At 43.7% G+C, this 24,048-nt stretch overlaps 2 protein-coding genes and 1 long non-coding RNA gene across 8 annotated transcripts in view; 1 reads left to right on the forward strand and 2 right to left on the reverse strand.

Moving 5' to 3' along the window:
* Cfap97 (cilia and flagella associated protein 97) overlaps positions 1-19,592 on the reverse strand; it is a 46,036-nt gene extending 26,444 nt beyond the window's left edge. Inside the window, exons 1-4 of one of the 6 annotated variants that reach the window (XM_085843971.1) lie at positions 18,769-18,821; positions 17,969-18,077; positions 7,641-8,096; positions 850-1,955 (exon numbers count right to left, since the gene is read on the reverse strand). In XM_085843971.1, the coding sequence (XP_085700097.1) occupies positions 850-1,955; positions 7,641-8,096; positions 17,969-18,039 (1,633 nt within the window). In that variant the 5' untranslated portion in view covers positions 18,040-18,077; positions 18,769-18,821. The other 5 variants (XM_085843970.1, XM_021169442.3, XM_021169443.3 and 2 more) reach the window with 5 other exon arrangements.
* On the reverse strand, positions 15,314-17,395 carry LOC147002456 (uncharacterized). The gene is made up of 2 exons (XR_015048654.1): positions 16,779-17,395; positions 15,314-15,611 (listed from the first exon to the last, which is right to left on the reverse strand). It is a non-coding gene; the product is annotated as an uncharacterized LOC147002456 (long non-coding RNA).
* The window catches only part of Snx25 (sorting nexin 25), a 116,834-nt gene continuing 111,798 nt past the window's right edge, over positions 19,013-24,048 (forward strand). Inside the window, exon 1 of the mRNA XM_021169438.3 lies at positions 19,013-19,655. Coding sequence (XP_021025097.2) covers positions 19,281-19,655 — 375 coding nt within the window. The 5' untranslated portion in view covers positions 19,013-19,280. The remainder of the gene's footprint in view (positions 19,656-24,048) is intronic.

Below are 24,048 nucleotides of genomic sequence, written 5' to 3' on the forward strand. Positions count from 1 at the left end.
CTGCCTGTGAGTGCTCTTAATCACCGAGCCATCCCTCCAAATCCTGAATGTTCTTTTATTATTATATGTGCTGTCACACACATCATAGTGTGCCTGAAGGAAACGGCATGTTGTTCCAGAACTATGAGCCCCTGGCAAGTAGAACTGCCATCAACACTGGACTGGGTGAAATGGTTAGCCATCAGGGTTCTAGTTACCACAAGAGAGTAGTTGACTGAATGAGATTCCAGAATGTTCTATATGCACACTTAAAGGAACTGAAGTGAACAAACACAACTGCCCAGTCTGCACCTATTTCTACAGTCCTCCACATAGATCTTGGGCCTTGTAACTCCCACCCCTAACTAACTTCAGCAGGAGTCTGCCTGGCTTCGGATGTCTCTCCCCATGGCCAATGACTGCTTCAGGAGTGAAGAGTGTAACTAAAGCAATCTGGGGACTACACCTAAGTGCAAGCTGTCTGGAGATGCTTCCTTTACACAGGTTCTTGTGCTTTGAGAGTTAGAGGAAGTGCTTTTCTGGACACTGTCATGTCTGAAGGTGAACAGTGGAATGCAGTGCAGGTATTTACTGGTGTCTGATGAGTGAAGACAGGACTGCCTCAGAAGAGTAAGTGAGTTTGAGAAGAATTGAAAACTAATCTGAAATTTCTAGTCCTAATTGATTTAATTATCTGACAATTCAAATGATACTCCAAGTGTTTTATGGTATAATGGAATATATTTGGAAAGTTATTAAAATATCAATCATCTCAAAGACACTGACAAGAAAAACCCATGCATATGCACAGCACTTAATAGTTGAGTTTAGTTAATATAAAAATTTAATATACAGAAGTTCAAAAATTACCTTTCAACAGATGATTAAGGTCCATTGTGTCATGTAAGACTTTTTGTTTGGATCTACGGTCTAGATTTGCATCTAACACTGAAGATTTTGGAGCAAAATTCTGTCCATGCTTTTCTTTCCTTTTGGCTGATTTCAGACATCTTGAATCATTCTTTAAAGCCTCCGCATCCTCATATACATCCCGGCTCACATTCTCTTGTTTTTTAACTTTTACTTTTTGATCAGGCGGTTGGTCCAACTCAAACGACTGGGCAGGGCTGACATCTGGAGTTGACAACGGAGTTACGTCTGTTACATTGTCTTCGGATTCATGATAGTCACCAGTCTTTTGTTTAGTACTGGAAGGCTGTGCACTTGATTTTCTTCCTGACTTACACCTGTGTTTTGGTGACGAGGGGGTTCCAGTAGAAACGCACTTCCCTGGTGAGTGGGACTCAGATTTATTTTGCCTGTCAGATCCCATGTCTGAGCAGTCTGAGTTTGATCTCGAAGATGAGGAAGACAAGGAGGAGGAGGAGCTGATTTTAGAATACTTCTTACTCACGGGCTTTTTTAAATTACTAGAGGACTTAGCTGACTTAGACCTCACGTACTTCTTCCCATCGTCGCTGCTTTCCTCCCCATCCGTGTAGTAATTCTCCTCACCTTTCACAATTTTAGGAATTCTATCTGGAACGGGTACGTTTAATTTATGTCCTTTTGTGGCATCACACGATTTTTTTGATCGTGAAGAAGTCAACACTGAGGAACTTCGTGTTTGTGTAGGATCGTTTTCTGTATGTTGCTCCTTTGAAGAAAAGTTGGTTTTCCTTTCATTTCCTTTCTGAGTAAGGTAGTTCTCCTTTGTTTGTATCCCAAGTCTCAAGTTCACATTTTCTGTGTTATTATCTATTTTCTCTTTAAGATGATCATTTTGTACTCCAAATTTCAAGTTTACATTTTTGGTGTCCTTATTTATTCCTTCCTTAAGGTCATCATCATTTTGCTTGTCAAAAATGGAATTACTTTCACATTTCTTTGCATCTTCAAAATCACTGTCAAAGAAAGAATGGTCTACTTCACCTTCTGAGATATCTCCAAACCGATCCATGACGCCAAAAGTGTATCTGAAAAGGGGAAAGTACAATTATCAGACCGGAGTACCTTCCAAATACTTGTCATTTTTATTTCCCCCCCCAAAAGAAATGTTGTAGTACAACAAACAAACAAACAAGCCAACACTATTAAAAAGTAAACCAAGTTTGTGAAGTCATGATGGAGTTCCAGGGATATCAAATTATACAACATCTCAGAGTTCACCAGGGCAGGCATATCGCAGAATCCAAAGGAAAGTCTCCCATCTGTACAGTACAATTAAGAGTTTCAAAGAAAAAAAAAAACCAAATGGCTAAAAGCCATTTATTGTCAGTATAATAAAATACCAAAATAAAAAAAAGGAAAGCTTTATTTTAGCTCATGATTTGATCCTCCATGGCCAGAAGGGTGTGGCTGAGCCAAGCTGGTTAACTCACAGCAGCCAAGCAGCAAAGCAAAGGTGCAAGACAGGCCGTTCAGTGGCACTCCCTCCCAGCCAGTCATATATCCCTTCTCTAATTCCCACCACTAACCCAATGACTATCACTAGGTTAAGGCCCTGACTTAACTGTCCGTGAAATCTCCTTAGACACACCCATGTATGCTTTGTTAATCTCTCCAAGGTATCGCTCAACCATATCAAAATAAGATTAATAATCACCGCTGATACTAAAACTTCACAGAGTCAGGTAAGCCATTCAATCACCGACTTTTCTAGGACAAATAATGGAATCAGCCAGTGAGCTTCGGCATTTCACTACTCGTTAGCCATCCTGTTCTGTTCTTTTACTGCACGTGGAGAGCTGTGACTGCGAGTCATTCTCGCCCATCCTTTCTCACTGAGCAGCAGAAAGCCCAAGAGGCATAACAGGCAATACAACTGTCTCCTTCACAATTGCACTCCAGGTACTTATTTGCCCAGTCAGATTGATTCTCAAGGTAACCAACTCAAGGTTTAAAAGGCCTGACACTGTACAAATTAAAAAACAAAGTACATATATAAATGAAAATTTCTGCAAGAGCTCCTAAGTCCACAATGACATTCAAAGGGAACATATGTTATGCTGAAGAACGGGTACACAAACATTTCCATAATGAATACGCAGCCAATGAGGCAAGGCTGCTTGCTTACTGTGTTACAGTAAGTTCAGCACAGTAAACTGGGCACTAGACGATTATATCCTACAGAAGCCAGGACACACTGAATACATTTTTATTTACTGTTAAGTGGTCCTACAGCCCAAGGGAAGACATGAAAATAAGTATGGATATGATTTAAGAGTAATGAAATCTTTATCAATAACAATGTAAGAGTTAGTAAGGATGTATTCACACATTTTTATCACCAAAGTAACTTTTTCCGTCTTTAAGGTCTTGAAGCATACATATTAGAATTAAATTTTGATTTTTGCTTTGTTGAGACATGATCTCACTATGTGGCCTTGGCTAGTCTGAAACTTGCTATGTAGACCAGGCTGGACTCAAATTCGTAGACTGGCCTGCCTTAGCCGCAGGAAGCTGGGATTAAAGGCATGCACTACCATGCTGAGCTAGACATGAATTCATTTATTTATAATTTGCACTGTTGAGGATTAATAAGCTCTCTACCACTAAGCTACACTTCCTGCCCTTAGACCTGTAAAATGTTGCTTGAACCTATCTTTAAATGCTGAAGGGAATCCGACTAAATATGTAACTTTATAAGAAAGTATTTAGGATGGTTTTTTTGCTAGACTTACAGGTATACTTTGTTAGGTATATTTGAAATACTTAAACATGAAATATAATTTAAAATTATGACAAGCAGACTCACAAATATCATATATAATATCCAGGAAATTTAATATTTTTATAAGGTAGGTAAAGATTAATAAAAGTATATATTAGTTAAATAGCACAAATCTAGATTCAAACAGAGGAATACCTCATTGAGCAGCAGTATGGTGTGAAATTCATACCTCCATTAAAATTCAAGATGTTAGCTTCTGGCTGTTAGCATAGATTAATGCCTTCTTTCAAATTAAAAATCTGAAGTGTCAGAGGGGGACTGGGACTATAATTTAGAGGTGGAGATCTTGATCTCTAGCAAACAAAGAGATGGAATCTCCTCAAATTGTGTAATTTTAGCTATCACAATATCTAGATAGATATCAAAGTCTACTCTTTCAAGTAATTTATAAAACTAATATTTAATTTTTAAAAGATAAAGAATCCTCTTTATTTCTTATCAAAACAATTAACAGCAAATATAGATTTTATATGTATGTATGTGCGAGCGCGTACACACACACACATATATATATATGCTATCTTTTTGAATATATCTTTCATTGGGACTCTGAAGCACTCACACTGTCCTCCAGAAAGAGGGTAAAAGACAGACTCGACCAAAAACCAAAATCTTTATTATGTAATTTACTTGAAGTTTGTAGATCTGCTATAGTTAATATATATGGATGAAAAAGATACATATATAGTTATCTGTATTGGGTTCAGAATAACATACAGATTTAAATAAGTTGAGGGGAGACAAAAGTTGACTTGCTAGAAGAGATGCCACTGCATTTTAACATTTCCCATTGCTATGACAACTACAATGTACAATATAAGTGAAAATATGCTTCATGTATGAAGAAGGATGAACTGAACCAGGCGTACCCAGGCATAAAGCTTGGCTTCACACATTCTGGTCTGTAATCCAGGGACATGTACAAGAATGTGTATATTAAGCTCTGTAACAGCAATGAGTTACAAACATCCTCTCCTAGTGTCTAAGAAGAAATGGATAAGTAAAATATTATCAAGATCCAATAAAAAGGATACATTGAGATCTATAAAGAAATAGTGTTGAATTAAAAATCAGGACTAAATGAGCAACAATAAATAACAGGAAACTATGTGGTAGTCTTCAATAGGCACACACATAAAGACAAAGCCATAGATGATGGGTAGGAAGAGCACACACTAAATATCTACGAGTCTAAATGCAGGAAGAAAAGGAGGGGACAAAACTGAGGAAAGGCTAGTTAGGGCAGGATCCCCAGAATATTAATAGCATTCTAGCCACTCACGTTCAAAAAGTCAAAATACTCACTGAACAAATGGCAGGGACCTTTATAACCCAATTAGCTCTCCCTCCTTAAATGGTTTTTGTTGTTTTGTTTTGTTTTTGTAAGATAACTTACCTTTGAAAACAATAAAGGCCTGAAATTACAGTTGGCTGTTTCCCTCCTCTATCATTTCTGGCTAATAACTTTGCAATTATGTTTTTTATGTTTCCTTAAATTTCAAAAGAACAGTTTGAAAGCACAACCTCAAGTATTATAAACCACATGTCATAGCTCAATGTAAGATAAATTCAGTAGGCCATGCTAATCTTTAAAGCACAGCAGTATAAAAAGTGAAAAGTGTATGCCACATTTGAAGTAATGTTTCATGAAACTTATTTCTATCTTTATATATATTCCGTATAGTGGTACTTGATATAAAACTTGTTTCTTACTGGGGGCGGGGGGTCTCATCAATGAGTTTGAGATGTCACTGATCTAGGGAAATTCTAAATTGTTACTAAATGGTTATATAAGAGAACTGGATGGAAATTTAAATTGAGTAGTCCTGGAGTTTCAAGTGTTAAGGGCTATATTATCTCATCTAGGATAACTACTTCCCAAATGGATAGACCCAGCACTAAATCAACCTAAAAATACATTGTACGAGCTCTAACGTAATTCTCTTGAAATTGAAGAATTTCATACTAGACAAAAAAAAAATCACTAAATTATGAGATAGATTGCAGAATCTTAACCATAACTGAAAAGTCAGTTAGGACCACTGAGATCACTGGGTCAGTAATGGTGCTTGCTACCAAGCCTGCCAGCCTGGTTTTGATTCCTGGGACCTACGGGATGGAAAAGGAGAACCAAACCCTCCAGGTCTCCCCAACCTCCACAAATACTAATGAGTGTGCCCCCAATAAGTTTATAAAGAAAAAAGCAGTCATCATAAAAGCAGAAGTTATTAATGGTTTGCTCAGAAACAGTAGTTTCTCGACTAACAGACATGTGACATCTTACTGAAGTGCGTGCTTAGGTTTATTCAGAAGTAGGTTGGGTGAGACAGAAAAGCTTAAAGAGCTCCAGTGCTCCGGCTGCGGGGAGGAGAGGGCGCTGGCGTGTTTGTAAACATGGTGCTGAGGTGGTGGATCCTTAAGGACTTGCTGGCCAGCCAGTCTTCTACTTGGTGAGTTCCAGGCCAAACAAGGCCATTTCTCAAAAGAGACGGTTAATGGCACCGGATGAAGGACACCGGAAATTGTACTGTGGTCTTCCACACTGATGCTGTCTTGTCTAATTAGTTTCTTAGGGGTCCAACAGCAGAACCAGAAGAGAATAGATTTGTCTAAAACTTTGCCTACGGGAGTCTCCTCACGAGACTGGCTAGCATTGGACCCCTTATAGCGTGTGCTTATAAGTCAACTACTAGTGAAGCCGAATTAAGAGGATCACCTGAGCTCTGGAGAAAGATGGAGAGAGGAGAGGATGGGGTGAGGTGGAGGTATAGCCACTCTTACCAGACTGGGCGCTCCAGAGGTCTTGTTCACCTTTATACATCCAGTGTCTAGAAAAAGACCTACAACAGTTGGGTTTATCCCACAAAGAGGTCTGGAGATTTAAGGCTCAGCCCAGGTTCTTACTCTGCCTCCTATGTAAACAGAATAAAACCATCATGTTTCCAGCCTATTTTGAGAACGTCCCGTCCCTCTCTCCGCTGGAGAGGTGGCCCACTGCCTAGTTATGTCAAATTTCTGGTGTTTATATTCAGAATTTCTACTGGGCAAGAGTGGCTGTACACACATAAACTTAAGTTCCAGGAAAACTTAGCGGACAATCTCCCTCATTAACGATTCTTTTGCCAAAATTTACATCAAGGTTGCTTCTAATTCAACGTACATTCGGGAATAGGCAAGAAAAATGGTAGCTTTATAGGATCGTTAAGATTATCTTACAACGCACTGGAGAAGGATAAAAACCAAAGGACGGTTCATGAGACTCTAACAACCCTCTTGGTGGATCCAGCCAGGTTGCTGTCAAAGCTACCTGGAAGTTACTCAGAGAGTGATGTTTTAGCTTATGCAGAACTAGCGGTAGAAATAACAGCGCTTTCCCAACACACCAGAAAGAATACTCGAATAACCTGTCATTAAGAACGGCATTTTGTACATTTGAGATAAGTCCTTATCTGTCGATGTGGACACAATAGGGCACCAAATTAAGCGTACAAAAATCTTGGCTCAAACTGAACACCTGGTTTTCAGGAGTCTGGGGCTTCCTCCAGGACCCCAGTCGGTTGCCTCTTCACACTCAGTGCCTCAGAGCTATGGGTTCGGGTTCAAACGCCCGGAGAGGGGCAGCCGTGGGCTCGGACCCCGACTCCACGCCTCCTCTCGCGTCCTGCGGGCCGGGCTACCGGTTTTTTTTTTTTTTTTTTTTTTTTAATAGCGGTTACCACGTCGCTCGCCCTGCGGGCTAGCGAGGCCGAGGTGGCGGCGCCTAGGGCTGAGGACAGCCTGTGTCCCCCCACCGTGGAGGTTCGGCGGTACCCACCCCGGGTGCTCGCCTCCGTCGGGCACCGAGCCGGGGAAACGGACCCCGAACGCAGGGGAGGGCCGTCTCGCCCGCTGGAGACCGACCGGATGCGGAAGCCCGAGCGCCGCTCACCTGCGAACTGTGGCCGCCACCGACTCTCGCGCCGCGCCGAGCGTTCGGGTTCTCGCTCGCTCTGCGCACGCGCAGCCACACCTCCACCATTCTCCCTCCCCCGCGGTGGAAGCTAACGGAGACCGGCGCACGCCGGAGCGCGGGCGGAAGCTCCGGGGGATGGACTCGGCGGAAGGGGAAAGGCGGGGCGAGCGCGGAGCTGAGTCTCTGCCGGCGAGGGTGAGGGCTGCGCTCCTGTTGTCGGTAGTTCCGGGAGACCCGGTCAAAGTGATCAGGCCGGCGCTGCAGGGGCGACAGCTTCTCGGCAGGACCTCGCGAGGTCTCGGAGGCTCATGGAAAGGAGGCCACCAAGGCCTCCCTGTTGTCCAGGGCATCACCTGCTCGCCTACCCACGACGCTGCGGTAGGTCTAGACGTCCGGGATGGTTTCCTACAAAGACGCTGTAATCTTGTAATTCTGTAACAAGATGACAGTAATAAAAATGGAGGACGACTGTGTGTTTTGTTCGATTTTATTTCAGCAAAACGCTGTTTACACGAACCAGTCCTGGTGGTGGATGCCGTTAGTCTCAGCACTTGGGAATAGAGGGAGAGGGATCCCTGTGTTCTACATAGTGACTTCCAGGCCAGCCAGGGCTGTATCGTGAGGCCCGTGTCAAAGGGGGTAAAAGTTCAAATTCAAGCATAGTTAATATGCACCAGGGGCAGGTAACCTATAAAGGATGGCCCTTCTGATGGTGAAGGTCCACTTTAAGCAATCTAAAAAATGATCTCTACAGACGGTTGAGTGCCTTAATTTCTTGTTGACACATCTAAGGGTCAGGAACGCACTACACTCCTGATCTCTATCCTCTTATCACCAGAGTACACGAATATGTTACTTTATCTGGCACAAGAAATTAGCTGATGCAATTATATTTACATTATCCAGGAGCTCTTTGTGTAATCAGCCACTATAAATCCCTATAAAAGGGAGAGGCAAAAGCTTCCAAGCCAGTTAGTTGTGGGAGCTGGGCTACAAAATAGTTGAGTGATGTGTGGAAGAGTCAATGAGCCCAAAGAATGCATGCATCTCTGGAAGACTGAAAAGAGGGGAGAAGTGACTTCTACTCCGAAAGAACTCAAATATGCCTGGATCTTAGATTTCTGACCTCCACAGCTCCCTAATCCAAATCGATGAGTTGTTTTATACATCTAACTTTGTAGTAATTTGTTACAGCCATAATAAGTTCTCAGCACTTAAATAAAGGTACAAAGGAAGCGAGCACAAACTTAACATTATATCCTAGGGACTACCAGTGGATTGTTTGTCAGAGCCATGACAGAATAGCTAACACAGTGAGGAAAGATGTGTTGACTCACATTTTGAGAGGGTTCAGTCCTTCATGGCACTACAGAGCAGCAGTTTGTGGAATTATAAAACTGGAGAATCTGGCCTACAGGAAGAGGCCAGGGCAAGGTATAACGCTAGAAATACCTCTAGTGACCTTCTTCTACCTAGGCCCCACCTCCTCCCTATCACCACCTGCTAATAATGCCAGCATATTATGAATCCATCAAGGGTCACTTCATTGATGAGATCAGAGCCCACATGATGTCTCTGGAAATGCCCTTACAGACACACCCAGAGGTGAGCTTCACTAAATGTCTAGGTGTTTCTAATCAAGTGTGTGTGTGTGTGTGTGTATGTGTGATCACAACCACAGCCATCAGACTCAAGAAAGAACTCTTATTTTGAACAGTATATTTTATATTTTTGGGGTCCTGATTATTAACAAAGAGAAAGTTTTTTCTTCATTTTGTTGGCTCAAAGACAGTATTTCACTTAATTTTTAACTAATGAAAAAATATTCTGTCAGGGTAGATATAAAGTGTTTGAGTAGACATTTCTCCAAAGAAGATACAAATAGCCAACAACACAAGAAAACACAGGGACTTCACTAAATATGATGATTTGAATGAAAATAACCTCTATATGCATGTGTTTGAATGCTTAGTCCTCAGTTGGTGGAAGTGTTTGGGAAGGAGTAAGGTGTGCCTTGTTGGAAGTGTGGCACTAGGGGTGAGCTTTGGCAAAGGCCTCAAAAGCCTACCCCTCTGCCTCCTGCTTTTGGATTAAGAAGGGAGTTGTCATCTGTCCCTGCTGCCATGCCATGCCTTTGCTATCATGGACTCTGACCCTCTGAAACTGGGAACCCAACTAAATGCTCTATTTTATAAGTTGCCTTGGTCACGGTGCTTTGACACAGCAATAAAAAAGTCACTTAAGACACTACCCATTAAGGAAATGCATATCAAAAATCTGTGAAGGCCTGTGAGATGATCGCGTCTGGTAAGTAAATGTGCTAGAATTAGATCCCAGAACACAAGAAAACATCCAAGGCCAGGGAGACAGCACAACTGGTACAAAGTAATTCCAAAGGCAACCTGACAACCTGAATAGGACTTCTAGATTCCACAGTGGAAGTAAAAAACTGGCTACAACCTCACAACTTTTCTATGACACACCTGTGCTCACAAAGTTACCCTAGAACCACAGCTTCACTGTGGTACATCTGTACCTGCACACCAAGCATACAAAGTCAGACAATGAGGTTCATTTTAGCCCCTCTTGGAGAGTTACCATTTTATAAATAGCTGTTGCAAAAACTAGAAATAGACAACAAGATGGACAAGACTCAAAGAAATTGGAAGCCTTTTGCACAGTTGATACATAAGACAGCAGGAGAGGAAATTATGGTATTTCCTTGAAAATAGTAAATAGAATTATATGAACTAGCAATTCCATTTCAGGATATATGCCCAAAAGAATTCAAAGCAGCGTTTTGGATATTTGTACATCTAGATTCGTAGTATTGTTATTTATAATACTCAAAATATAAAAATAACCTGAGTCTATGAACATAAAATGTTGATACAGGCACTTGCATACACAGTGGAATTTTACCCAATCACAAAAAGGAACGAAATCCTAATACATGAAAGTTTAAGAAATGATGCTAAATGAAAAAAGCTCGTCAGAAAAGACAAATACATGATTCCACGTGTAAGAGGCCTGGAATAATGTAATTCATGGACATGAGTCAGAGTGAGTGTGAAGCGGTTCTGGGGAGGAGACTGGCAAGTTGTTTGATGGCAGAGCTTCTGTCCAGTAGCCTGGTAGAGAGAGTTTTGGACATGGATAGCATGAGTTCTTTGGTGGCAGAGTATCTATGCAATTGCCTGCGAGAGGAAATTCTGGAAATGTATAATGACTGTTACACAACATGAATGTTCTTACTACTACACTGTGAAAATGGTTACTATGGTAACATTTCAGTTTTGTGTATTTTACAATAAAAGCAATTGACTTTTTTCAAAAAAAATATTTATTTACTTATTATATGTAAGTACACTGTAGCTGTCTTCATACACTCCAGAAGAGGACATCAGATTTTGTTACAGATGGTTGTGAGACACCATGTGGTTGCTGGGATTTGAACTCAGGACCTTTGGAAGAGCAATCGGCACTCTTAACCACTGAGCCATCTCACCAGCCCCCAGCAATTGACTTTTAATAACGATTCTCTTGAAGACTGAATTTTTTTTTTAAGTCTTGATTCATTATTGTCCTTCAGGCTGGTTACAACAAATCCTATAGTGTATCTTCTCTCCCCCAGTTCAGGAGAAAGGAAAAGCAGTTCAAGGTGGCAGCAGGTAAGGCACCTTGATTCCTGGTCCAGAGATGGCCTGTCTCCGTGTCGGTGTAAGAGTCATGGCAGGGGTCTTGTCTTTGTAACTTTAATTATCTTCAAACCTTATTTTTAATGATGGTTCTCAAACACTTTAACCTCCCTTTAGCCCACCACGCACCAGAGGTAGTGGAGAAGAAAGGATATAGGGGAAATGGACCTGTTTAGAAATGGTTCTTTGCAGCAAATCCTGTCTGTGTTGTCTGGAAATTGGCAGTTCAGTTCACAGGTCAGCAGTAGTGAAAGATCCTGACAGAATGTAAAAGGTCACAGAAGCCCTGAAATTGGCAAAATAGATTTCATTGTTAGCAGAACTAGCTTCACTGATTTAGAAAAATAGAGGTGCACAATGCTCTGGCTGCTCCTAGAACCCATGTGTCTGCCAATGTTTTGACCATTCCTTGAACCCTTGTGTGTGCCCATTGAAGCCCATTGCCAGGTGTTTGTGATATTGGTTGCTGGGGAAGAGTCAGAAAGTCTCCCCAGCAACCACAGCCAGGGCCAATCTGGATTTGCTGCACCTGCACCAGACTCTTTCCTTGTACCCCTCCCATGCCCATTTCTTGAGAAATCATTTTGGAATAGACATTGTTTAGATCTGGAAATCCCGTACTGCCCCCTTCTCCTTTCCCCACTGAGGGCCTATTAAAAACTGGGACCCCTTTCCCCTCGGGGTCGACTCCTCTACCCCTGCATGGGATACGAGTCGTCCCCAGAGCTCTGGCTTTCCCCGAATAAAGCTTCGTGTGGTTTGCATCAAGTTTGGTCTCTCGTGAGTTCTTGGGGGTCTGCTATTATACCCGAGGCTTGAGTGAGGGTCTCTCTTTGGAGATCTTTCATTGGAGGCTCGTCCCAGGATTGGCGTGACCACCCACGTCTCTGAAGACCCACTTGGAGGTGAGATTTCTTGTCTAAAAATATTTCTGTGAGCTGGAGAGGTTTGGTGCTGAAATTTGCAGCCACGACGTTTCATGAGAAATGGAGACCTGTGCCTCAAGATAAGGCATGGAGTGTGAACAGCAGACGTGCTGGAATCACTGGCTGCCCACTCTGGGGGACACCCCGGAGCGAGGGGAAGGACTCCAGAGTCCCTCTGGGGCGGGGAGTGAAGAGTCAGTAGTCTTCCTAGATTGGAAGACTTACGCACTTCCCGGACTTTTTTGCATTTCTGAGTTGGTTTTGTCCTTTAGAAGACGGGCATTTGTCTGTGTGTGTGTGTCTGTTTTGTGTTTTCTGTGGTTTGAACGATGGGACAGACTGTAAATGACCTGCCTAAGTTTGACTTTAGACCACTGGACTGAAGTTAGGTCAAGGGCCCATAATCTTTCAGTAGAAATTAAGAAAAGACCTTGCAGACTTTTTGCGTCTCCGAGTGGCCGGCTTTTGATGTAGGATGGCCACCGGAGGGGACTTTTGATTTGACTCTTATCTTTGAAGTTAAAGCCCTTGTTTTTCAGAGCAGACCTGGGTCCTACCCGGATCAACATTACTATCTGGCAGGACCTCGTCCAGAATCCACCGTCATTCTCCAGCGTAGGTCAGGCTTCTGAGCCCTGACTCTTCGAGAAACAAAAGCGAAACCAAAGGTTCCACCCGAAACGGAGCCTCCTCTTCAACCCACAGCATGTGTCTTGTTTCAACATGTACATCTGTCTCAGCTGACATCACTCTGCCAATCAGCCCGAGTCTATGGAAGCGGCAAGAAACTGCAGCACACTACCAGAAGTTGTTTGGTGCATTTCTCTAAGGAGACCCAACAAATGCAGCTCAACTACAGGACGTAAGGCGGACCAATTCATGTGTGCTGTTAGCCAAGACGCCTTCATCACGTGTCCTTTCACATGCTTGCTTTAGCAGAACATCCTCTCACCTGTGTCTGCTTCAGCAAAATGTTCCTTCAGGAGTTGGCCTTAGTTCTCCACCTGTGTACACTTCAGGAAAACATTCCTTCATGCCCCAGCAAAACACCTTCCAACACAACACAAGACTCTCCAAAGATCCCTTAAGTTTCCACTTCATGTCTTCTCTCCTTTCTTGAGGTAAGGTTTCATGGAGCTCAGGCTGTCTTCACACTCACTGAGGATGGCCTTGAACTCCTGATCTTCCTCTTCTAATTCTAGGATTTCAGGCTTGCCCCCACTACATCTGATTCATAGCGCCTTAAAAAATTTTAACCTTTATTTTATTTATTTATTTATTTATTTATTTATAGCCCTGGCTGTCCTGGAACTCACTCTGTAGACCAGGCTGGCCTCAAACTCAGAAAACTGCCTGCCCCTGCCTCCCAAGTGCTGGGATAAAAGGCATGCGCCACCACTGCCCAGCTTTAACCTTTATTTTTATTTTATGTGTGTGGGTATTTTGCCTGGGTGCAGTGCCCAAGGAAGCCAGAAAAATGTGTTGGATGCCTTGGAACTTGAGTTACAGGTGCCAGGTGGTATGGGAAATCTCATCCTGGACCTCTGGAAGAGCAGCCAGAACTCTTAACTGATGAGCCATCTCTATAGCTTTTTAAGAGATGCTAACATCACCCATATAGGCTGTGCCAATGCCCTTCCTGTAGTCACACCTTCCAATAGTTAATCATTGGTAATTGGGTTTCAGCATAGGTATTTGGAAGGAGACTTCAAACATCCAGACCATTGTGATCAATTTCTCTCTCTCCTCAAACAAATGTAGTGAAGTAGCACATAGAACATTCAAAAGTTTAACCCATATGCATTATTGGGATCATGAGATATCAAAGTCTTAATAATTTGCCAATTACTAATATTGGATGTTAAAGGCCAGATGAGTTTACAGTTATTTTTAGGTTTTATAACTTGAAATATTAGTGATTTAGTAAGAATTAAATTATATGGCTAGGATAGACTTCACAACTGGCAAACATAGATATCACCTATCTGTGTCCTCTGATGCCATCCTCAATAGGAGGGGACAGATGATAAGGATATTAGATGGGAACTAATATATTTTTAGTAACAAGTCACTAGACTCTACTGATCTGGATGATCTGATGATCCACCAAAAATTGATTAATGTATTTATTCAGCCAAATTGTGGTAGGTCATTGAAAGAGTAAACAGACGAGTTATACTTACAACTAAACACCCATCATGCATGGGGCAGGGGTAAGAATATTTGTATCTCTTCCAGAAGTCCTGAATTCAGTTCCCAGAACCCACATCTGGTGGTTTACAATGCCTTTATCTCCAGCTCCATGGGATCCAACGTCTCTTCTAGCCACTTTAGGGTACTTCACAACAACATAAACATTAAAGGAAAAAAATCCCCACCCCCACACACATGCACACTGCTCCTTGTTTTCTCCTGAGGGTATCAAAGGGGGGAAATACAAAAACAGCAAAAGCTATATACAAACAAACAAAGTTCAGATTTCCATCCCCAATACTGTCATGTGGAGTAGCCTAGGCTAACCTCTCGGAGGGTAGGAAGGCAGTGCCTTTTGTGCTATGTGCCAGCTGGCTCCCTGTCCACTGGAGACCCAGACAGGAAGAGCAGAACTTGCAGCTGAGCCTAGCCCATACCTGACATGTCTGACCTGTACTTCGCAGTCATAGATGACTTATGTGGAGGTAGTTCATTATGCAAAGGCGATTGACTTCATAGTCTCTGGATTTCAGTTTTAGGATAGACCTTTGACAACTATTTGTCCTGGTATACACTGATTTCACTTTCAGTAATTTAAAATCTGTTTCTTTTTAAAAGATTAATGACGTTGGATAATTTTTCTTTTTTTCCCTTTTATTTAAAATAGATTCCTTTCTCACATAATATATCCTGGTTATGGTTTTCCTTCCCTCTACTCCTCCCAGGTCTTCCCCACCTTCCCTCCCATCTGGGTCCAGTCCCTTTTGGTCTCCCAGTTGAAAAGAACAGACTTCTAAGAGACAATAATAAAATACAACAAAATCAAATATAATAAGATAAAAACTATCACATCAAAGTTGGGTAAGAGAAGGAAAAGAGCCCAACAGAAGGCACAAGAATCAAAGACCCATTCATTTGCTCATCAGGAATCCCATTAAAGTAGAAGCCATAATATATGTGTGGAGGACCTGGTGCAGACTCATGCAGGCCCTGTGCATGCTGCCTCAGTCTCTGTGAGTTCATATGAGCTTTGCTCATGTTGATTTAGAGGGCCTTGCTTTCTTGCAGTCCTCCATCCTGTCTGCTCTTACATTCTTTCTGGCTCCTCTTCTGAGGGAGTTCCCTGGGTTCTGAGAGGAAGGATTTGATAGAGACATCCCATTTAGGCTAACTGTTCCAAAATCTCTCTGACTTTGCATAAGTTTTCAATATGAACATTTTTACTTACAAATATGGAACACCACTCACTATAATTTACATATGTTCTGAAATTGCATTGAGAGGTTCACCATCCTGTAAACATTGCCAATACATTCTTAGACAAAGATGAGTGATGTCCACCTGCTTTGTCTGGCATTTTAAAATGGCCATTTCCTCCTTATCTTCATTGGGAGTTCAGTCAGAAGCCATTCACTCCCACTTACATTTCATTACTCCACTTACATGGTAAAGATTGCCTTGGGGCCTATCAGAATGCACTAACAATAAAGGTATATAAGTAAGACATTACTTTCATTTTTTAAAAGATTTTTAAAAGATTTATTATGACAGTACACTGTAGCTGTCTTCAGACACACCAAAAGAGGGCATCAGATCCCATTACAGATGGTTGTGAGCCACCATGTGAACTCAGAATCTCTGGAAGAGCAGCCAGTGCTCTTAACCGCTGAGCCATCTCTTCAGTGCCCAAGACATTATTTTTTAATTTTCTCTTTCAGCTCTTAAAGCTGATAGGACTTAGGGGTTAGAGAGGTGGCTCAGCTCTCCAGAGCATATATTGCTTTTACAGAAGACCCAGGTTTGGTGCCCAGCACCTACACTGGGTGGCTTAAGTTCCCGGAGACTTGATGCCCTCCTCTGAACTCTGGCCTCGTGGCCACATACCAAGTGCACACACCTCCACTCAGGTCCACCCACATACACATAAAAAATATATATAATAAACCTTTTCAAAGGAACTGTTAGGACCCCACAGGACTACAGGAAAGGGACATTCCGACTCAGATTTAAGGGACTCAGGTTACAATGAGGTACTGATTTTGTGCCTCATTTTCTTCAATGCCTTCTGAGGTCAGCCACGCCCTTCTATCCCTTGGTGTTGCCTCACGTCAGTGATCCTCCTGCCATACACACCAGAGCTGGCCTAGCAGTAAGAGAGTGTGTGCTCTGAGGCAGCTGTCAGACTGTGGGTGTGCACTTCTCCAGCCCTGCATTACTCTTGGAACCATACTTACTTCAGTTACAGAGTTGGCCTGCAGTAAATGTTAGGCCAGTTTCCCCTTGCTAATTATACTCACTCCGTTCATGCCAGGGCAACAAGTGTGCTTCTGTTCTCACAGAGCAACACCACTGGACATTCTAGAGCACGGCACACTGGTCTTAGACTCATGGGTTTATGAAACCCTGTTTTTGCTCCTTTGGAATGTGAGATGATAAAGCCATTGAGTTCTTCAGAAATGCTGTGGTACAGAAGTTAAGTGTTGAAACTGAAGGGAGTCTTATGTGGAGTGACATCAAATCCTAGTTCCAAGGTCTACTAGCTTTGCGATCGAGTCAAGTTCCTCTAGTGCCTCTATTTCCCCATCTGTCATCAGGCTCGACAGTATCTGTTGGGGTGGGGATGAAATGTCTAGAGCTTTTCTCTGTAATCACATTTGGTATGAGAAACTCATTATCTTCCTACGTTTTCTTAGCCCATATAAAAGAATGCAATGTTCTGTGAACACCAACTAATATTAAAAAGCGACAAGCTTGGGGCGGAAGAGATAGCTCCGTGGTGAAGAGCACTCAATGGTCTTACAGCGGAGTCAGGTTCAGTTCCCAGCATCCTCATGGTCACAGTCACACATAGCTGTTCCTACCTCCAGTTCTGGGGATCCCATGTTCTTTTCTTGCAGTGAGCACCACATGCACACAGCACACAAACAAACACAGGCAAGCAAAGTGCTCGCATAAAATAAAATTTAAAAATTTAAAAATCTTTTTAGAAACCCTTTTAGAAACATGAGAAACATACTTGTCTTTAAATAGTTATAAAAACAATTCACTTAAATACTACATTCTATTAGAATTAAATTTTAGGGATGCTTTTTAAATATATGACTTCATCTCCCACTTGAAATCCATATGCCATTGGGGAAATTTATTATGAAGACCTGGAATGAATACATGGGTGGACTGTTAATGTACACCTGTGCCTTCTCTTGAATAATAACTTTTTTTGTGTAATACTTTGTTTTAAGCAAGCAAGCAAACACTTTGCTTCATGAGTATTGTGACTTTTCTCTCTCTCTCTTTTTTTTTTTTGATGAAATGGCACAATACTTATTACAGATGGAACGACCCCTTTACAGAAAAAAACAAAATCAAAAACCCAGTGTAGCCACAATATATAATGCTGCATTGTAACACGTATGTTACTTGTCTGCTACTCAGAGGGCACTACCCATCAACATATTAGCGAACACTGCAAACCTAGGCTGCACACCTTTGATTCCAGTACTCTGAAAGCAGAGGCAAGCAGATCTCTGGGGGGGTCCAGACTAGCCTGGTCCACATAGTGAGTTTCAGGATAGCCAGGTTTACACAGAGAGACCCTGTCACAAAACAAAATAGTACAAGTTAAAGAACCTGGAATTCTTCATCACAGTGTCAATGGGGGCAGGAGGGAGGTGCTAGCTCCTTATCTGTCAAGCTTCTCTTGTTTTCTTATTTCATTTTTTTTTTTTTTGTTGGTCTTCTCTACTCTATCTCCTCTCCCAGTGTCTTCAGAAATCCTTCATTTCCATCATCTCTCTAAGACAGTCAACACCCTTTATGGGCTTTGGCAGCTCTGTTATAGTATTGAGCAGCATTTGGACATCTTTCATCTCAGCAAACGTTGTCTGTAGACTACCGGCTGCAGTCAAGAGAGGAAAAGAAAATATGTTCTCTCAAAATTCTTTCAACCAGTTTCTTTTGCGTGGGTAACAGCTTTTGTACCGAGTAGTTGTTGGCAACAAAAACACAAAATCGGAGCCAAATCGATTGTGGCAGCTATGTACATACACTCTCTGGCACTGGGGAGTCTTTCCATAAGTAAGTGGGAACCACAGGCTTCGCTTGACTCCTCCAGGTTTGTCTTAGTCCCCTACCCTTGGGCAGTGGAGTGGGGTCGGTTGGAAGAAAGTAGTAAAAGAGAGGATCAGGGACAGTACGAGGTTAATCAGAGAGCTAGAGAACAAGGCTGGCGTCTGGTATGGGGCTGTAGGCAAGGCGAGGAGCGGAGAGGCGAAAATAAGGGGGTACCTGAGCGGAGCTCAACGCAGGCTTCTGACACCTGCAGCAAAATTTTCCACGAACAGACGCGGTCCCCGGGGGGCGGGGGCGGGGCTCGGGAAGTAGCGGGGTCCACTGCGATTGGTCGCGCCCCTTTCCGGCCGCCCCCGCCCCGGGTGGGCGGGGCGACCCCGCCCCACTGTCACTCAGCCGAAGGTCCCGCCCCCGCCCCCGCGCGTCTCGAGCCCTTGGGGTTTCAGTCCCCCTCGCGGTCCCGCTACCTGGGCGCGCCCGGTCGGCGGGCAGCTGCGGGCCCGGCGCGGGGCGGCGGCACCGAGACGGGCGGGGGGCGCGGCGGTGTCTGTTGGAGCGGTTCCCGCGCAGGGCCGCCGGCGAGGGCATGAGCGCGGGCTGCCCTTGCCTCGCGAGCGGCGGCGGGAGCGGCGAGGCGGCGGGGCGCCGCGCACAGGCCACGGCCCGGGGCGGCGCCGGGGGGCAGCGGGCCGGGAGATGAGCCTGTCGCCAGCGGCCCAGGAAGCAGCATGCACCGCGATGCCACCGACAGCAGCGGCGCCCGCCGCGGCCCCACGTCCGCCGCAGACGCCTGCTGCGCTGCCCGGGGCTCCGCGGATCGGCCGCGGACGGCGGACCTCCCGGGCTGGGGCTGGCGGGGGCCCGCGGCCGTGGCCGCCCTGGCCGTGCTGGCGCTGTGCTGCCTGGTCCCGGGCTGGGGACCGGCGGCGGGCACGGGGCCGGGCGCCGTGCTGCTGCGCCTCAGCCTGTACCTGAGCTGCGCCGCGGCCGCCTTGCTGCTGGGGACACTGGTCTCGCTCGTCTGCTGGAGCCCGCGCGCCCGGACGCCGGACTTCGTCTCTTCCTGGAGCCGGCTGGCGGCGACCGTCCGCTGTCCGCTGCGGGTGAGTACCGGTCTCGGCTGCCTCGCGTGCCCGCGGCCTCGTGCGCGCGCAGACCCCGGGGGGCTCCGGCCGGGTGGCCCTCCCGCAGCCGAAGCCCGCGGAAGACTGGGCGGCGCGGGCTTGGCCACGCGCGCCGTTTTAGGAGCTCTAGTTAACTCATCCACCATCCTCTGCACGGAGAGATCCATCCAGGCGGGTCTCCGATGTTGAAGTGCAGTTGGTGAGTGCCGTGAAAAATCCGCTCACAGCACCCACAGGAGGCAGGCTTCGCATTCAGCACTGATGCTCCTGTTTGGTTCTTCGAGCTGTAGTGGCTGGGAGATAACTTTATGACTGGCTTCCAGAAGAGAAAACTTGGTTAGGTCACCCAGTCCGAGGGAGCTCACTCAATGGGCCCCGCGTACTTCATACCTGTAATGTCCTGTCTTCCATCATGTTGGTTAAGTTGTCATGATTTGAGGGGGTTGAGGGGGCGGCATGCTCACCAGGAACCACTGTCGTTTGTTAAGAGGAAAAGCTGTCCTCAGGCAGGTGTAGGACATCAGGGTTGTGGTTAAGTAGGAATATGTAGGTTATGTTGCGGAACCTAGGAAAGGACTGGATTTTCAACGTGCTTTGCCCTCCTTCCTACCGACCCTCTGTTTGCCTTATATCAAACTTTACCTCCAGTCTGTTTATAATAACCCTTTAAAAGGACCTTCATTTTACCGGAACTTGGCTGATTGATATCTTCATAAAACTAAAATTGCCCGAGATCTTGGGGGCCAGGGCAATGGCAGTGGCTCAACTTCATGAAAACGTTTGTTAGAGTGACTGCTGTCCCCGGAGTTTCTGTTTGCTTATGGCATGAACCGTTTATTACTTTGTGGAAGAGCTTCCTACGTTTCAAAATGACTTTCCAGAGCCTGTCCCTTCAGAATGGCATCCTCACTTATTAGACTCAGGAAACACAGCGGCAGTCTCAAAAGAATAGCAATGCCTGTTCCGCTTAGAAACTTTGATTTGGCTAAACATTTATTTGTAACTATCGTTTGCAACTTAGAGTTGGTGGGTAGATGTGTTCTTCCTTCTATTCTTTTCTCAGTTCTAATAAGTAAGGGTCCTAAAAGTTTACCAGTTAGGTTTTAGACCTAGAAGGCACACCACAGTTTAAATATTATACATACAAACATATACTAAGTTCAGTATAAATTTATTGAGCATCTTTTATAAACCAACTCTTACATGTTTTTGAAGTTTGGGTTGAATTAGCAAGCCACGTAAAAGTTCTAGTCAATGCAGATTATATTCCTGTGAGGAACCAGACAAGAAATAAGATAATTTTGGATGGTGTTTATAAAGCAAAAATGAAACTAAGAGCTGAGTGGCTGTGCATGAATGTAGGTGAAGGAAAGGAGTGCAAATGGTGGGCTAGGTTCACAGTTGTGATATTATCATTTACCTGTCAGGTCCCCAACCTCCTCACTGCAGGGATTGCCTCTTGGTTTCCTTCAGGGCATACACCATCACACCTCCTGGTTTGTTTCTGAGTAAAGGGAAATTTAAATTGTCGTCCAGGAAAATGATTTTGCAAATGATTTAGGGGAAAAAAAGTCCAGCAAGTGTAAACCTGATTTCAGGTTATAGAAGGGGTACATTTTAACCTGGGGAAAGGTATTACTGGCTATCCCATTTCAACTCAAATCCTGGTGACAGCTTTACCTAAAATCATCAGGAAGCTACTTTCTAAGTTGCAGATCAAAAACTGAAGGGCGGGCTGGTGAGATGGCTCAGCGGGTAAGAGCACTGACTGCTCTTCCAAAGGTCCTGAGTTCAAATCTCAGCAACCACATGGTGGCTCATAACCACCCTTAATGAGATCTGATGCCCTCTTCTGGTGCATCTGAATATAGCGATAGTGTACTTATGTATAATAATAAATAAATCTTTGGGCCGGACTGAGCAAGCGGGGCTGTCTGGAGGGAGCAGAAGTCCTAAATTCAATCCCCAACAACCACATGAAGGCTCACAACCATCTGTACAGCTACAGTGTGCTCACATACATAAAATAAATAAATAAATCTTTAAAAAAAATTGAAGGGCATGTTAGTCACAGAATATTCAGGTTTTCTTACAGGCGATGCTTACTCCAGCCCCACCGTTTGCTGTTATTTGCATTAACTCAGGTTTTTAAGTGAGTGTTGTCTTTATGAATGGAGGGCTGGGAAGCAGAGACATGTGGTGTAGTGTAAGATATCTGGGAGTTCTGTGGGAGTAGACTAGAAACTGGACCACACAGGTCATCCACCATATGTAGAACAGGAGGCTGGCTAGCAGTCAGCCAAATGGAGACAGCCGAGCAGTGAATACTACAGAAATTCAGATTCAGAATTTAAAAATGCTCTGTACTTCTGTAGTGCCCTTCCAAGGCTTTACATACAGGCTGGATAAAAATCCTTTTCTATCCCTTCTCTCCCAACTTCTCTCCCTCTTTGGTTTCCTTCGGTGGAGGAAAAAAACCCAAACCTGCACACATTGCTAACAGTAGATAAAGACTTGTTTTTTGTTTTTGTTTTTGTTTTTGGAGGCAGAGGCTTGCTATATAGGCCAGACTAGCCTTGAACTCTCTCTCTTTTTAAAGAATACTTTTAAAAAAGTGTATATATGGTGTCTGCATGTATGTGTGTATACATGTATGTGGGTACACTTGCCTAAGTCCAGGCCAAAGGTCAGCAGTTGACATTTCTATCAAGTTGATAAATATTATCATAAAACTGAAAACAGCTTAAGTCCTTTGGGGCCAGGAGAATGGCAGTTGCTCAACTTCATGAAAATGTTACTCCACTAAAGAGGCAGAAAGACTGTGAGAGCCAGAGGGGATAGGGTCACCAAAGAAACAGGGCCTTCTGGACACAAGAGGACTGACGTACCTGTGGACTCACAGAGACTGTCGAGGCACACACAGGGCCTGCACAGGTCTAAGCCAGATGGGGTCCCAGTGCCAAGATGGGAAGTGGATATGAGCTCCCACTCACAAAGGAAAATTAGTTTTCTCCAACAGTCTCACTGGGTGTGTAAAACCACATTTAAGGGCAGGCAGGCCTCATACCCACCGGAGATGATACAAAATGAACTCAATGGCATTTTTGGAATTTTCTTTTTTTGTTGTTTTTTTTTGGTTGTTGGTTGTTGTGGGTTTTTTTTTTTTTTTTTTTTTTTGTCATACAATGCTTTGTCTGGAGATTTTTTTTTTTTAAAAAATAACTTTACAGATCTTTTGTTTATATGTTATGGTTTCTGATTTTTTTTAATGGATTTTTCTCTCTGTGTGAATGTTTCTCGTGCTTTTTCTTTGGCTCTTTTTCCTGTTTGTTTTGTGTTATTCTAGTTTATTTGATCTTATCATATCTTATTATTATTTCAAATTCCCATTTATATTTTAAAGAGAAGAAAGAATGAAAGAAAGAAATGGTGTGGATTTGGGTGGGTTGGGAAGTGGGGAAGAACTGGGAGAAGCTGGGGGGAAGGGAACTGTAGTCAGAATATATTGTATAAAAACTATTTTTGATAAAAAATACAAGTTTTATTTTGTATATGTGTTACATGCATGCATATGTGTGTGCATGTCTGTGTGTGAGTACACTGGCCCACATTGAGGCCAGAGGTCAACAGTGATGCCTTTTTCTTTCTCCACATTACTATTACTATTATTGTCATCATTGTCATCATCATCATCATCGTCATTATCATGATCATCATCATCAAGACAGGGTCTCACTGACGCTGCAGCTTCCCATTGGAGCTAAGCTGGTTGGCCAGTGAGCCCTAGATAACTGCCTGTCTCTATCCTCTGAAAGCTCCATTTTTTACAGAGTGTATGCACCCAACAAAGATGGTGGGAATCTAAACTCAGGCCCTCAGGCTTGTACAGAGTTCTCACGCACAGCCTAGGCCTCTGGCCTGAACCTCTTCATCTTCCTGCTGCAGCTTCTGAGGACTGGGATTGGAGGTGTGGATTATGACACCAGGTTGAGGAGGCTTGTCATGCTTCTGGGTGCTTCCTTGTGTTCTCAGTTGTAAACACCATGTGGTTAGGATCTATAATTGACATGTTTTGTTATTATCCCCTGTACCTAACAGGAGTTGAAGGCTGCTCAAGTGTTTGCTGATGGTAATTAGGAAAGTTAGGTTTCTTTATGGTCACTTAAGTTTGTGCTTTTCCTTAACAATCTAATACCTACCTAGTGGGTAGCTTAGATATGTTCAGATTTTGGATTTTTTTTTTTTTTATCAGTAGGAACAACTACTGATTAAAAGTAGCTTTCATCCCGGAGAGAAATTCTATCTCAACAGTCCATTGGTATTTTTAGGAAATACAGAAGTCTTTCAGATCAAGGTTGATCCCAGTGTCTTG

This window comes from Mus caroli, unplaced genomic scaffold, assembly GCF_978045245.1.
Source record: "Mus caroli unplaced genomic scaffold, Mus_caroli_1 scaffold_10, whole genome shotgun sequence".
Classification (NCBI taxonomy): domain Eukaryota; kingdom Metazoa; phylum Chordata; class Mammalia; order Rodentia; family Muridae; genus Mus; species Mus caroli.